A 16,779-nucleotide genomic window follows, 5' to 3' on the forward strand; every position below is an offset into this window, starting at 1 on the left:
GGAATTTTTTCATCATTCATTAAAGCACATAATTTTTGTTTCAAGATTGGAATACTGTGAGTAGGCATACTAAGGATGAATACAAAAAACTGAAAATTTATGAGGAAAATGATGTTTATTTGTAAAATTTCCGCCTGTGTTTCATTTTGTTACGTGATGTTCACTATAGTGATTGTATCTATTGATGGTTTGTAAAAACTTGAAGCCAGTATAAATTTGAAGTCTCAGATAAAATGTGCTATATAGGAATCAGGATGATTGCTAAAAGTGTTAAAATAATGCCTGTGCTCATTATCAAATGAATACAGTCTACTACAATGTAAATAATGGTTAAATCAAAACATCACCCCACAACAGGAAGAGTGTGCATGACAGATGACAATGTCGTATGTAAAGCTAAGCAAAAGCAACTTCTGTCTATGGTCTCAGTACAGATTGGACTGCCAGTTTAATTTCATGCTTTATCTGGTATAGTTTATTAGCATTTACTATTCCATAATGACGGGTTATTAGTTTTTACTTACAACCTGCTTGGGATAAGGGAAAGGGTATGCTTAATAACTTAAACATAACTTGGAAGAGGCCTCCATGTTTCCTTTTAAGGAATTCAGAGAACTGACTGGGACTTCTGACCTAATGTCCAATTCCCACCTTGCTGTAGTGCAACTTTTAGTAGGTATCAACTTGAATGCCGAATGACGGGCTGGCAATTTGGGATTTAGTTGACCAAATTGTATTTCGATTGGCTGAAACTAAAATAAAATGATGGTACAAAATGATGGAATTTCATGCCAGCTGGGATTTCATTGGTTAAACCTAGCCCCTGCTGTCTTCATTGGAGAACCAGAGTGAACAGTAAAAACTCAACTACTGGAACAAACTTTGACTCATCATTTCTTATATAGAGAAACCTGTGGAGTATTCATAACTATAAACTCACATGTATTAACTTTTTAATAATATGTAAATATTTTGTCTTAAGTATTATAAGACATCATCGGTTATAAACAACAATAGGAATTACATTAAAAAAAAAAAAAAATTCAATGTCAAAATGATGTCATTTGCTACTCTAGACAATACAGTGGACAACACTGCATGCATGCATTTTTTTTTTTTTTTTTCACAATAAAGAAAAAAGTTTTTTTTTTTTAATGTAATTCCTATTGTTGTTTATAACTGTACTGATTATGCCTTATGATTCTTAAGACGAAATATTTATATTTTATTAAAAGTTAATTACTGTGGCATACATGTGAATTTATAGTTTTCACTCATCATCAGCAGAACTCAAGATTGATACTAATTTATTTATTCGTATGGCATAAATAACAAAACATGCAGCACACTGTAATTTTAAAAGCAAATAAAATTAAAAGTCATTTTAAAACCAATAAAATTAAAAAGTTATAGCCATATTAATCAAATAGTTCATAGCTTCGGTAGCAGCACTTAAAAAGTCCAATTTGTCTCCTGAATATACTCTAAGATGACATTGGGTCACAATGTGGTCTCCGGTTTGTCTTTGAGCTCCGCAATCATGTGAGGATGGTCGTTTACCCCATTCAAAAAGCATATTCGCACATACACCATGACTAGTTTGTATTCTATTAAGCTGAGTCCAGAATTTTCGTGGAAGATTAGAGCAAGCATTAAAACTTTATTGTAATTTGTTGGGAAAAAATTCTTAATATCATCTGCCTGGCTCTCCCACTGTTCTTGCCACTTTTGCTTCGGTCGAAGTTAGATTGTAATAGTTGTTGGGCTAATTGTAGTGGTGGATGTCTCGATCTCAGTCTTGTATACTTAAATCTGGGAGATCTAAGTGTAAGTTGACCCAACTATAGCTTTCATGATGCATTCTGAAAAAAAAAAGGATATGGGTTTTTGTCAAATATTCCTTGCCACCCAGAATATCTGGTTTAACTTACTCTGCTTCAAGATTTCCTTACTGCATCTTAAACTTTCATTTGCTATCTTTACCATTCTCCTAATTCAAGCAACTCCCCTTAAAATGAGCATATTTCTTTGTTATATTGCATATTTTTGGAAGAGTTGTATAATGTATGGATTTCACATTTTGTATGTATTGCTTTAAAGTTTTTTTTTAATAATTTACTTGTTCATACATATTCTTCATGTTTATTAGGTAAACTGTCATGAATTAGTTGGAGATTCTACAGGTTTTCTTGAGGTTCGTGTTAAGAATGCATTAATGAAAGGTATTTTTTATCTAATGCAATGTAATTCATGTATTAATGCGAAAAAATGACTAAAGATAACAAAATTTATAAATTTCAGTTAAAATTTGTCTACTTATATTGTCTCCAATATAATGAATACAGAATATTAGGCATGTATTGTCTATGACACATGGCCAATCTAAATGCCTCTCATATGGAAGGGAAAAAAAATCACATGCAATATAAAAACATTCATTTATGTGAGTGGAGGAAATGAGTGAAATGTACTTGATGAATGAGAGGTATGTCTTGGTTTGATGGCTTGAAGAGGAAGGATGGAAGTGTATTTTCTGGATTGTGATTAAGGATGTAACTAAGAACAAGTGAAAGAGATTATTGTGTTATTCACATTGTTTGAAAAAATTACTAGTCGTACTGTTGTCACAAGTTCTGCTGTTTACTGCCATAATTTGTCTATCTCCCTACCTCCTGTGGTGATAGTAATGAAGTTAAATGTACTTAGTATCAGTGAAAGCAACCATATTCCTTAAGTTTTGTTTAGGTGAGGGATAAGAACTACCATGGGAAAAATGTCGCTGTCAATAACTGCACAATTCTGTAGTTCATTTAAGTACTGTGGTTTATCTTCTTTCATCGCCTTTTCAGTTAGTGATAGTTTATCCTACTCAGTTTACCCACAAGATGATACCAACAAGATGATACATCCTGTAGAGCTTTCTTTTTAATCTCTGCTAGTACTGACTACAAGACTCATAAGTGGACTCAATACTGATCGATGATTTGGAATGTAAAGCATTTAAATTCAGTGCCACCCTCCAGCCCAAGCTACTTGTCAAATTAGCATTGACAGCAAATGCTTTTGATTTTTTGAGAATGTCACATATTCAAAATCCCAGTAGCCTCACTTTAACTTTTTATCTAGTAGACAGAAGTAGCAGTGTTCTTTCCTGTTGTTCTTTGGTTTCTTTCCTACCGACACATACAGAAAGAAAACAAAGAAGAAGAATAGGAACAGTATCATTTGCTGACTTCCAGTCTGTATAACTCAAACTACTTATTTGAAACTCACCATTTCATGATTTTCTTATGTGAATTCCTCCACTCAAGCTTTAGACCATGCTGTCCAAACTGTTTCTCCGGCTTTCAGCCCTTGTATTAAGTATATTCCTATCTCTTGACAACTTTTGCAGCATCCATCTTTCTCATAGATCTATATACACAGCATGTGCCTATCCTGATATCATCACTCCGTCATTTTTGTTCCCTTCAGAAATTGAAATTTATTAACATTTGTTCCAACAAAATGCATTTCATTATTGAATACACTGAGCATTGTGCAGGTACTTGATGAATTAGAGGTGTGTCTTGGTTTGATGGCTTGAAGAGGAAGGATGGAAGTGTATTTTCTGGATTGTGATTAAGGATGTAACTAAGAACAAAAAGAAAGAACAATTGAAAGAGATTATTGTGTTATTCACATTGTTTGAAAAAGTTACTAGTCTTACTGTTGTCACAAGTTCTCCTTAATAAGATGTTCTGCTGTTTACTGCCACAATTGTCTATCTCCCTACCTCCTGTAGTGATAGTAATGAAGTTAAATGTACTTAGTTTTTTTTATTGAAAAAAAAACTCAATTTTTAGCACTTTAGATTCTCTTTTCTTTGCATACCTGTTTCATTACCTCATTATTATTTAAATATAAAAAGCCAATAGGCTTCATTTTGGTGATATATACATTATTTAAATTAAGGGGATATTAAATCTCACATTTGGAATCAGAGAGTTTCATGCCGAATATAGTAAACTATAAAAGTATCGGCGATTACTAGCGTGAGCTAATGCAAGTAGTCCTAGTACATAGTAAATCTCAGGCAACTCGCAGCAAAGGTGGTAAAGTTCTGATCGCTATTCTTGGTATTTTTCAAAATGTAAAAACACATTTCCTAGGAAATGTATGCTGTTATTACATTATGGTGGGAGGTCCTACCCAGACCAGTTTCAGCCTTTTTTGAGGCTTCATCAGTGAGTAGCTAGACCAAATAGATACCAAAGGATATAGCGAAAAGAACTTATATACTCTGCTATATGAGTTGTCAAAAAGGTGCAACATTAAGTTATTTAAATATAAAGAGCCAATAGACTTCATTTCGGCGATATAAACATTATTTAAATTAAGGGGATATTAAATCCCACATTGTTTTAAAACTGAATAAGAAACTCAAAGATTGGAATCGGAGAGTTTCATGCCGAATATAGTAAACTATAAAAGTATCGGTGATTACTAGCGTGAGCTAATGCAAGGCTCTTTATATTTAAGTAACTTAATGTTGCACCTTTTTGACAACTTGTATAGCAGAGTATATAAGTTCTTTTCGCTATACCCTTTGGTATCTATTTGGTCTAGTTACTCACTGATGAAGCCTCAAAAAAGGCTGAAACCAGTCTGGGTAGTGACCTCCCGCCATAATGTAATAACGGCATACATTTCCTAGGAAATGTGTTTTTACATTATGGAAAATACCAAGAATAACGATCAGAACTTTACCTCCTTTGCTGCGAGTTGCCCGAGATTGTACTACGTACTAGGACTACTTGCATTAGCTCACGCTAGTAATCACTGATACTTTTATGGTTTACTATATTCAGCATGAAACTCTCTGATTCCAGTCTTTGAGTTTCTTATTCAGTTTTAAAACAATGTGGGATTTAATATCCCCTCATTATTATTATTATTTTTATATGACACCTCCAGGGAGGACACTTGCCCTACAACTCTCTGTCTCCATCACCAACTGCATCTACAATGAACTGCATCTACACCAATGCCATCTATCGCCAACCACCACCACTAGTATTTTCACAGACAATCACAAACATCCATGCCCACAGCGGGATTCAAACCCGCAGCTTTTTGACTGGAGAGCAGATATGCTAACCATTCGGCTAGCCAGGCCCGATTATGGAAATGATTATGGATATGAAATCATTATGATTATGAAATGGATGAACAGAATAGTTGAAAGGTAATGTGAGAAAGGATATAAAAGAATGATTAAAATCTACAAAAGAGAGGAATGTCAAAGGAAATATTGTATAGCATAATGGTGTAATTCATTGAAATGCTGTCAGAATGATGATATGGTATCTATGAGGAGATATCTCAGAAGTATAAATAGTTTTCATGAACTAAGGGACTACAGTTTCTGAGATGGCAAAATATTCTGTAGGCTATTGAAAAAATTCAGAAAATGCAGGGAAGAGTACTTTAAAAGAAATTGGAGATGATAGGGATGAAATGAAAACTGAAAATAAAGATATACTGAATGTTTGCAGTAATTATTTTGAAAAATGGCTGACTGAAACAAGCAATGACAGCATGGTGGTAGAAAACTGTCAAGTGAAATGTAATCAGGTGTACATATGAATATTAGAAGCAGAAAAATCCAATCCAAAAACCTCAAATGTGGAAATTGAGTTGGTGTAGATGATATTTGACAAGAAATGCTCAAATATGGAGATATAAAACTTTTGCAGTTGCTGCATTCCATAATCCAGAAATTATGCAGAAGGTCAAATTCCAGATGATTGGAATAGAGCTCTCATAATATCCATGTATAAAAATGGAAATAAAACTTAATGTGAGAATTACAGAAGAATTTCCTTACTGAATATTCCAGGTAAGATATATGCAAGCATACATGATAAGAGGCTAAGAAAAATTGGGAAGGGAAACTTGGAGAAGAACAAGCTGGTTTGAGTCAGTCCAACTAGAGGTTATCAGGATAAAATTTTTACTTCAAGAGGAATAAATTATGGCAATATGGCAAGGATCTGTATTTGAGTTTTGTAGATTTGGAAAAGGCATATGATAAAATGCCGAGAGAGAGAGAGAGAGAAGCTAGTTGAAACTCTGCAATTATATGGTGTAAATGAGGCATTATATTATAGATTAGGTGAGTGAACAGGAAGTTGGTTTGATGTTAAATTTGGTGTGAGACAAGAGTGCACATTGTTATTCACTGTTATTCATCATCTATATGAATCACTTTAATAAGGAAAGTGACATTAGGCCTGGTATCAAAATTGGTGATATTCAACTCAGCTCTCTACTTTATGCAGATGATGATGTACTCCTAAATAAATCCAACAGAAATCTGGCGATTCCCTTATCAAATTGAATAAAAGCTGTAATAAATTTGATATGAAAATCAGCAATATGATTATGGACAAAGACTATGAAAATAAGCAGACACACAGAAAACATCAGCTGCGTCCTGAATGGACCAGCAAATTGGGCACATTTTTTAGTGAGGATGGCAAATTAAAAAAGATGGAAATAGACAACAGAATTAGCAATGCTGGTATATTGCCAGCCTGGATGGCCAAGTGGTTACCGTATCCACTCTCCAGCCAAAAGGCTGCAGGTTCGAATCCCACCATGGGCATTGACGTTTGTGATTATCTGAAAATATTAGTGGTGGTGGTGGACAATAGATGGCATTGGTGTAGATGGTAAGTTTTGCTGTAGTTGGTGGATTGAGTTGAGACAGAGAGTTGTAGAGTAGGTGTCCCTCCCTCAATGAGTCTTTGGACTCCCTGGAGGTGTGAAGTAATAATAATAATAATAAGAAGAAGTCACATGAATAAATTGAAATAAGAGAGTAATAAATAAGAGAATAAGAATATGGAATTGGAACGGTGTTCAAACTGATAACTTATGGAGCTGAGAGCTGGAGTAGAAATAAAGAAAGATTAGGTGAGTGAACAGATTGCATCAATGGCAGAACCAACCATATTTAAAATGAGATTAGCAAGAGACTTGACATTGTTTGCATTCAGAAATGTGTAAACAGAGTACCAAATTTAAGTGACATACCAAATATCATTTGGTAGTCACTTATACAGAATGGGAAATTAAAGATTAGTTAAACAGTTATTTGTTACTAGAACAGCAACCAAAACATTCAGAGGAAGATTATGATATATCTGGAGGAAATATTTGGAAAATAGTTGATAGGAAGGAAGTTAGTAATGATGTAAACTTTTCATGTAGTACTATAATAATATCATGCACATCCCTGAGGATATATATGTAATTTGATGATGATGAATATCCTAGATTCACTAATTTGCATGGTACACTGTTTGACTATGAGAGGCTATATGTTACAGTGCAATATATAGCCTCATGCTTTTCATGAGAGACTTAATCATGTTTTTTTTTTTTTAGTGTAGCCAGTTTTCATCAGTAGACCTGATCAAAAAGGCAAGTATTCCCACTAATAAAGATACCCTCCTAATTGGAAGAAATGCTAACTAGATCTAGTTGGCGATATTTATCATCTGGTGAAACACTATTGCCTTGCTTATTAGTTTAATGTGGTTGCTAATGTCACGTTTTTTCACTAACTAGGAACTTGGAGTAGTGTGGATCTTAAACTTTGCCAAAATTCAAAATTTCAAGTTCCTAAATGGCAAACATTAATGCTTAATAAATTTGTTGAGAAAACTTTGCAAATAGGAAGCAGAACACAAAGTAAACGGTGGAAAACCTTCTTGATATTTATTTTCTACATTCTTGCCAAAGTCTTCCCATGCTTTTGTTTTGTTTAGCTAGTTTTACACAGTGTTTAGCTTTCTTATATTTGTCTCTGTATTCTCTAAGAGCACAAGCTGACTTATTCGCCAGGAACTTTTGATATGCTTTCTGCTTTTCCTTCACTGCCTCTTTTACTTCTTGTGTCCACCATGGAGTTCTGATTTTTCTATCCTTGCAGACAACCTCCTCACCACATGCCTCTCTGGCTGAATCAATCAGCGTTTTCTTCAAGGTTTGCAACTGAATCTCCAAAGTTTGGTTCCTGTTCTCAAATTCTTTCATTTTTTCTTCAATAATCTTTGTGTATTTTAGTCTACAGTTCACATCTGAGAGCTGCTCAACTTTTATTCTCTTTAAAAATTTCTTAAATGTTATTCTTTTCAATATGAAATTCAATTTTATCCTGCTCAAGACTAAATAGTGATCATTTCCAATTTCAAATCCTCTGTACACTCTGGTGTCCTGCACCAGGGAGAAAACATCACTATCAATAATAACATAGTCAGTGAGACTTTTCTTATTCCTAGCCGCTTCTCTCCATGTGAATTTGTGCACATTTTTATGTTGGAACATGGTGTTAGTAATAATCAGTCCATGTCCTGAGCAGAAACCCAACAGGTATTTGCCATTATTATTAGCTTTGCTCTTTTCTCCAAATTTTCCCAAAATATTTTTGTATGTCTCACTATCACTTCCAACTCTGCTATTTAGATCCCCAACAAGGACCAACTTTTCCATTTTCATTGTGTCAGTTGCTTTTTCTATAGCATCAAAAAATTCTTCCACTTCCACCTTAGTAGAGCCTTCTGTGGGACCATAGGCAAAATAAGTCTCATTGTCCAGTTCCCCATTCTGATATTTGCAAACATTACTCTACTTGAGACTGACTGCCATTCAAGAAGATTAGCCTCTTATTTTGTGTTGAATACTATGGCTACTCCTTCTTTTCCTTGATTGTCATTGTCTGAATATAACATTTTGTATTTATTGCTCAGAAAGGTCTCACCAGTTTTTGTCTTTTTTGTTTCAGTCACCCCTATTATATCAATTTGGAACTTATCTAATTCCTCAGCTAGCTCCATATCTTTGCCATTCAGGCTTCTTATGTTGATTGTACCGATCTTCAACTCTGGTGATATTGAGTTGTGGTGTGTTTTAGGGTTTGTTCCAGTAGCTGACTTTTTGCTGTTCGCTCTGATTCCCTGGCAAAAACAACAGGGGCCTTGTTTAACCAGGCAACACCCCAGCCGGCATGAAATTTTGTCATGTTGTTCCATCAATTTGTATTTTGGTTTAAGCCAATAAGAATACAATTTGGTCGGTTAAATCCCAAATTGGCAGCCCATCCTTGTTCGTTCAGTATCCAGGTAGATACCCAACAGGGTGCACCAAGAGAAGGTGAGGGTTGGACATTAGGTCAGAAGCCCTAGTCGGTTCTCCTCATTCCTTTAAAGGCTATGTGGAAGTCTTTTCTCAGTTATTCAGCTTTGACCTTTAACCACCCCTAACTACCTAAAACCTTCATAACTTATTTTAACAGTATTACAAAACCAAACAAAATTAAATTATAAAAGGATGTTTATTAACTGGCTGATATTTGCTGGATTTCAAACCAGCATATTCAGAGCTAAACAACATCTTATAGGTTATATGCAACAGTAAGTGAAACAATTCAAATTATAACAGACGAAAGATAAGTCCTAATTTGGTGCCCTCTAATGTTGTATAAAAGTATTACTGTTGAGTAGCATGCATTTTAAGGTGACAGTCCCACAATTTTTGGCAGATTAATGCAGCCATACTTGTTAAAGGTATGAGAATGTTTCATATCCATTGCTCAATCTAAAAATAGTCTTTTTGACCTATACCAACTTCTGTATGCTCATTGGTTTTCTTCCATCTAATTTGAAAATATAGCCAAAGCACTGATAAAATATAACCTTCACACCCCATGTAAACCCCATGTCAAATTAGCAACTTTTTTTTATCTGATTTCCTAAGGACAAACTCCATCCTTTATCTAGCATATTCTGAACTGTTTGTGACTGTGACAGCATACTATAATTACTATTAATATTAATATATGGATGCCTCCATGGAGTCTGAAGACTCATCACAGGATCCAATCTATCCAATCTATCATACGTCTCCTTGAACCCATCAATAGACAAAGCACTCACAACTGACTCTGGCAACCCATTCCACTCATTCACAATTCTTCAAGCTAAAAATCTAGTCCTCACACCCCTACTAACCATACCTTTATTCGACTTCCAGAGATGACCCCTTCTTGTGGTCCCTCTAGCCAAGTGCTGGAACATTTCCCCTTCATCTATCCTATAAAGTCCTATAAGCAACTTAAACGTTTCTATCATATCCCCTCTTTTTTTCCTATCAACCAACTTCTGCAATCCATACACCCTCAGTTTCTCCTCATAGGGAACATTCCACAGGCCACTCACCATCTTGATCATCTCGCCTCAGGATCCTCTCCTCTGCTTCCTCATCCCCAAAAAAACCCAGGGGATCAGACTTGAGCACAGTAATCCAGATGTGGGCATATCAAGACCTTATAATGAGGAATAACAACTTCTTTATTTCTACTTGTTAATGTGTTCTTCAAGAGCCAAGTAATCTTATGAGCTACCTTAGCAATATGTCCTCTAAAATTTAACTCTCTGTCTACCACCACTCCTTAAATGTCTAGTTTCATCTGTTTCCTGGAGTACTGTGCCATCAGTGATACACAGCTTGTAATCTCTTTATCCCAAAATGCATGACTTTACACTCTTCAACATTAAACTGATACCCATCAACTTTTGCCCATACCGACAGCCTATTTAAATCATCCTGCAGGCTCTCCACATTGCCTTGATTAACACGTTCGCTGCCACGCTACTTTGGCATGGTCTGTTCCACTATGCCGAGCAGTTTTACTTCTTCAAGATCAGTACGATAATCTCGTTACCGGAGGGAAACGTCCTACGAGTATACTCGTAGTTGGCTTGTACAGAGCATATACGGTCTATGAGAATACACACTGTTGATGCTAGCCCCACAAGCCAAGTATTTTCACTTCTTCAAGGTCACTACAATAATCTCGTTCCCGGCGGTAAGCGTCCTACGAGTATACTCGTAGCTGGCTTGTGAAGCAGGTTTAGCCACTACGAGTATACTCGTAGTTGGCAGCGAACGTGTTAACTATTATTCTACCTAATTTCACATCATCAGCAAACAAATGAATATTTCCTTTCAGGTTATTTCCTATATCATTTATGTACAAATTAAACATCAATGGTCCCAGCACTGAACCTTGCAGCACACCTGTTTTCGCATGATCCTGCCTATCCACTTAACCAGTGTCATATCCATCCCCATTTGTTCTAATTTGTGTAACAGAGTTCCATGTGGTATTCTGTCAAATACTTTTGCAAAATCATCATGTAGCCATTTCCTTTATCCAACTCAGTTGTTACTCTATTATAAAAACTAAGTAAATTACAAAGAGATGACTGACCCCTTCACAAAGCCATGTTGACCCTCATAAAGTATCCTATTTTTATCTACCCATTTTTGAATTCTCATTTTGACCAATTTTTCTAGTACTTTTATCATCACCATACCTGAGATACTGATTGGTCTATAATTCAGACTGCAGTCTGAACCTTCCTTATGCAAGGGAATTATTTTACCCTCTTTCCACTTCCTTGGAACTGTAAGCTGAGACTTAAACAGCCTAGTCAATGGCTTTACCAGTTCCCTTGCACATTCTTGCAAAACCCTAGCTGATATCCCATCTAATTCCACCACTGTATTTACATTGAGATTCTGCAATATCCTAAGAATCTCCAATTCATCCACCTTTGTTCCCACATTAGCATCTGTCACATAGGTTTAAAGCAGTAACCTCACTAGGTTACTGCAAAGTGCTCACTCAGTAAGCACTCACATTCAACTATTTGATCTGTTTCTTTCTCCTTGTGACTATTGTCACTCATTAAGGTTAATCTTCCATAGTCATTCTTACTCTTACTTGTCACATAACGAAATAACTCTTTTGGATTTCCTTTGTTCTGCTTGGCTAGATTCTTTTCATAATCTGATTTTGCCTTCCTTGCCATCCTGATCACTTTTTTTGCCTGAGCCTTGTGCTGTTCATGAGTTTGCTGGTCACCTTTCTCTTTATATACCCTGTACAGCATTTTCTTCTTCTTCAGGCTCGTGCTTAATGATGTTACTCATCCATATAACACTACCTGATTAACCCTCCTTACCCTAGGTAAGGAGGGTTAATCAGGTAGTTGAGGCAGAGATGCCCGAGGAACAAGCAAGTTTTAGGAAAGGTAGGGGCACCAGAGATCAGATCCTTTGCCTTAGACCTGGGGTTCCCAACCTTTTTGTTTCCTAGAGCACATTCTAAAATACCGATAGGGCGATGGGCACCATCTATTTTTTCAATCAAATTTTTTGAATTCGTTTGTTAAATGAATACATACAAAGTTTACATTATAATCAAATGTTTTATTACTTAAAAGTTTACATTATATAAAAATTTAAATATATAGGTATATGTAAGTTAGTGTGATCTTTGGCATTGCATTTCATTGACCAGTGCTTCATAATTAGGAGAATATGATGATATTCCAGTTCTTAAACTGGAATGAACAACTTCGAATGCGCGTCTACTTTACATTGTATGCATTTAATACTCGTCATGTGTCATTAACGCATGTGTCATATAGCATGCCATGAATTGTTGCGTGATTATTTCAAACTATATGGCACACGGTTGAACAGCGGCGGGCATACACAAATTGGTCGACGGGTGCCATGGTGCCCGCGGGCATAGGGTTGGGAACCCCTGCCTTAGACAGATCATAGAAAATATAAAGAATTCAGACTCCCTCTGGTAATGTGTTTCTCAGACTACTCTAAAGCTTTTGACTGTGTTGAGCATGTGAAACTGTGGGAAGTAATGAAAAGAATGGGCTTTCCTCAACACTATCAGGTTGATAGCCAACTTGTATAAGGAGCAAGAAGCCACAGTAAGAACAGGTGTTGGATTGACTGACTGGCTTCAAGTTGGAAAAAGGAGTTAGACAAGGATGTTTACTTTCTCCTCACTTGTTTAGTATATATGCAGAGGACATCATGCGTGAAGCATTGGATGAGCTCAGGACAGGAAGTAGGATAGGAGGTAGAGTGATCAGTAATCTGAGGTACACTGATGATACAGTACTCCTTTGTAATGACATGGAAGAACTAGGACTAATTCTTGACAAAGTTAACAAGATCAGTAATAACAGAGGACTTCAACTCAATTCTAGCAAGACAAAGATCATTGTTCTCAAAGGAAAAACAAACAGAGAAGGTCTTGAGAAACAAGTGTATCTTAAGAATTGAGAAAGAATTGAGGAAGTCAGCAAGTTTGAGTACCTGGGATCCATTATTAATGTGAAGAATTGCTGTTCAGAAGATGTCAGAAAAAGGTTAGGAATAGCTAAAACAACAATCAGAGACCTGTCTAAAATCTGGAAGGATGGATCTATCTCCATGGGAACAAAGTTGAGGATTTTAGATGCAGTTGTTTTTCCAACAATGACTTATGGATGCGAGACTTGGAACCTAAAGAAGTCAGATAAGAAACGGATATCTGCTTTTGAGATGTGGTGTTACAGAAGGCTGTTGAGGATATCATATACTGAAAGGCGTACAAATGAATGGGTGTTAGAAAAGATTAGTAGAACTTTAAGGCTCCTTAAGGATATTGACAGAAGAAAGTTAAAATATTTTGGACACATAGAAAGGATGGAAGGAGGACTTCGACAGAACAGTAATAGAGGGTAAAGTTCCTGGAAAAAGAGGCAGGGGATAGACCATCAATGAGATGGCGTGTGTGGAGTGACTGATCTTCAGAGAGTTGAGGCTGCCAGAAAAGCAAACAACAGGATTACATGGCGAGGCCTGGTGTGGAACATCACCGAGCATCGGAGTGACCATACGGCATCTGTAGATGCCCAGTGAACATAGAGAGAGACCCTAGGTATACAACAAGAGTTAGAAAAATTATGTAATCTTGCTTCAAAAAATGTAGTGCTGATGACATCTGCAATACTGGTGAAATGGCTATTTTATCGTGCCATAATGGATATACTACTCTGTTTGAATTAGTGAAAGCAATGAATCACGTAGCAGTGTTATGCTGCTCAAATATGTCAGGAACTGATACATGAAAGCTGTTAGTCATTGGAATAAAAGACAGGCCCCGATGCCTGAAACAGATCAGAATGGAGAGTTTATCGGTCAAGTACCATGTGAACAAAAATGTGTGGATGGCATCTGAAATTTTTTAATAATTGGCTTATGAGTCTATCATCGCAAACATTATAGGACGCAATCAACGCACTTAGCCGTGGGCATAATTTTACCTAAAAAGTACTGCTTTTAAAAATTATGACCAGTGTAGAACCTGGTATCTATGAACTTGCACCAATCATGGCTAACAACTTTCGGTTGGATGTTGCTAGTATTCTAAGTAAATCCAAACCTCCCAAGAATAACATTCCAACAAAAGAAATATCAGCATTTAGAAAACTATATAAGAATCAGCAAGTTATTATAACTAAAGCCAATAAGGGTAATGCCACTGTCATTATGAACCAAGCAAAGTATAACAGAAAAATGAATCAACTTCTTAAAGATTCCTCTGCTTATCAGATCATAGATTGAAATTCTACAACATCCCAAAAGAAAAAAGTGTACAAATAATTAAAAAAGTTACGTCCTGGCCTAAAGAATTTGTCAAAAAACTTAAACCTTATTGTCTCCAACCACCCCAGATATTTGGGTCCCTAATAAAATTCACAAACTCAATACTCCCCTTTGTCCAATAGTAGATACCATAGGCAGCTTCATCTACAAACTGGCTAAACATTTATCCAAATCACTTTACTTCCTTACAGTCAACTCTCCCTCATCTATTAAAAATTCTTTACATTTTAAAACATTAATAGAAAATTTAACTGACAGATTCTGACATCATGGTCAGTTTTGATATCAACTCACTTTTCACTAATGTACCTTTGACAGAGCCCCTTGACCTTATTAAGCCACAATTCCTCCTGACATAATTGAATTATTCAGATTCACCATACAGGCAGGTTATTTCCTGTGGAAAGGAAAAATATACAGTCAGCTAAATGTGACTACTATGGATTTCCCTCTGCCCTCTAGCAACTTCTATATGGAGCATTTTGAAAACCAAGCTCTCAACACATCCACACAAAACTCAACAGTTTTGCTGTACTATGTTGTTTGCTGTTAGGCATGATGCTCCAAACACATTAGATACATTTTTGATGCAGCTTAACAGCCAACATCCTAAAATAAACTTCACCATAGAAAAAGAAGGTAACAATAGTCTCCCCTTTTAAGATACACTAGCGGCACGACTTCCTTATGGCTTATTATCCTCTATCTACAGAAAACCCACGCATACTGGTAGGTATTTACACAAGCAATGACACCACCCTTTTTCCAACAGTATGGCATCCTCAAAACTCTTACACACCGAGCCAGGGCTATTTGTTTAGATGACACAGTCTTTGAAACTTAGCTTAGGGACCTTCACAACACCTTTTTTGCCAATGGCTACAACCCATATAAAATTAATAATGTATTACATGCACTCCCCCCCCCTTCCCTTCATCCATCTTACACCCAACATACAAGATCACAGGAAAACCATTCTCATTCCATATGTTAAGGGTAAATCAGAAAAAAATAGCCAAAGTTCTTTACAAGTATGATCTCCATACCACTTTCAATCCTTTCATTGTTCAACTAGATACTTTTATAGGTTCTCCTAAAGATCAACTACATCCTCTTGAACATCTAGGAGTGTATAAAGTTCCTTGTCTGCAAATTAGTCTACTCTGGACAGCTTGGTAGATCAGTTAACATATTCCTTGAAGAACATAAAAATTACATCTGAGATCATCTGTATGGCAAGTCAGGACTGGCAGACCATGCTCTGGATTCTCCTTCACATAGGATCAGATGGAGAAAAACATCTTTATTACATAGAAGTCATTACAAGTCTAACAAGCTGTTCTTAGAATCAGCATCAGCTATGAAGTACTCTCCCAACCTCAACAAGTATGGTTGCATAAATTTACCAAAGATCTGGGATACTATCATTTTAAGACCTAACAGCTGGACTTCTCTGAATTAATTTTGTAGTTATCTGACCCATGGAGGGCATCACATATGGACATTCGGTGTCAGTTACAATTTAAATTGTTTCTACAATTATTTGGTTTAGTACTTGGAAGTTTTTTCCCCACTTAGTTAGACTATAAATTATATATTTAGTCTAATCCTTTATCCAAGTATAAGCAAACAAAGTTTGCGCCTGAAGTATCTTCAGGACTGGGACAACTCTTAATCCACCTTTGCCATGAGCATTTTGTGTATGCTTGTGGCATACCCAACTCCTGAAGATATTTCAGGCCCAAACTTTGTTTGCTTACACTTGGATAAAGGATTAAACTAAATATATAATTTATTGGTTTAGTAGTGTGTTCCTGTCACAGTTTCATTGTGCTCTGATTATGCTGGTTTGAAAACCAGCAAAATATTAGGAGTTTGATAAATGTATAATTTTCCTCTTGGTGTTAGTTATATCTTTAAGCTTTATTATGAATAATGAACAACACTTAAGTCTTTCTGTATGAATTAAGTATTAATTTGATCTTAAAATTACTCTCCCATATTTTTAGTAAATTGAGACAGCTATACTTGTTAAAATGTTTAAAAGCTGCTGCTGATTACAAAAGCACTTTCTCTGAGTTATGACATCTGGGTAGCATTTTTGTTTTGTTTTTTTTCTATATGATCCTGCATGAAGGGGTGTCCAAGCCATGGTTTGCTAATCCTGACTTGCTGTAATAACAGTGCTGAATATGTTTCTTACAT

General features: G+C 35.9%; 1 protein-coding gene across 2 annotated transcripts in view; it reads left to right on the top strand.

The window, feature by feature from the left end:
• The window catches only part of Pex6 (peroxisomal biogenesis factor 6), a 338,534-nt gene that overhangs the window by 136,859 nt on the left and 184,896 nt on the right, over positions 1-16,779 (top strand). For both annotated transcript variants that reach the window (XR_016548921.1, XM_090398889.1), the window contains exon 8: positions 2,150-2,222. Coding sequence is in view for 1 of the 2 variants with exons in the window: in XM_090398889.1 (XP_090255015.1) it covers positions 2,150-2,222 (73 nt within the window). In the remaining variant the exon portion in view is untranslated. The remainder of the gene's footprint in view (positions 1-2,149; positions 2,223-16,779) is intronic.

The sequence above is a fragment of the Typopeltis vanoorti genome, chromosome 10 (genome assembly GCF_054136105.1).
Source record: "Typopeltis vanoorti isolate ZY-2024b chromosome 10, IOZ_Tvanoo_1.0, whole genome shotgun sequence".
In the NCBI taxonomy this organism is placed as follows: Eukaryota; Metazoa; Arthropoda; class Arachnida; order Uropygi; family Thelyphonidae; genus Typopeltis; species Typopeltis vanoorti.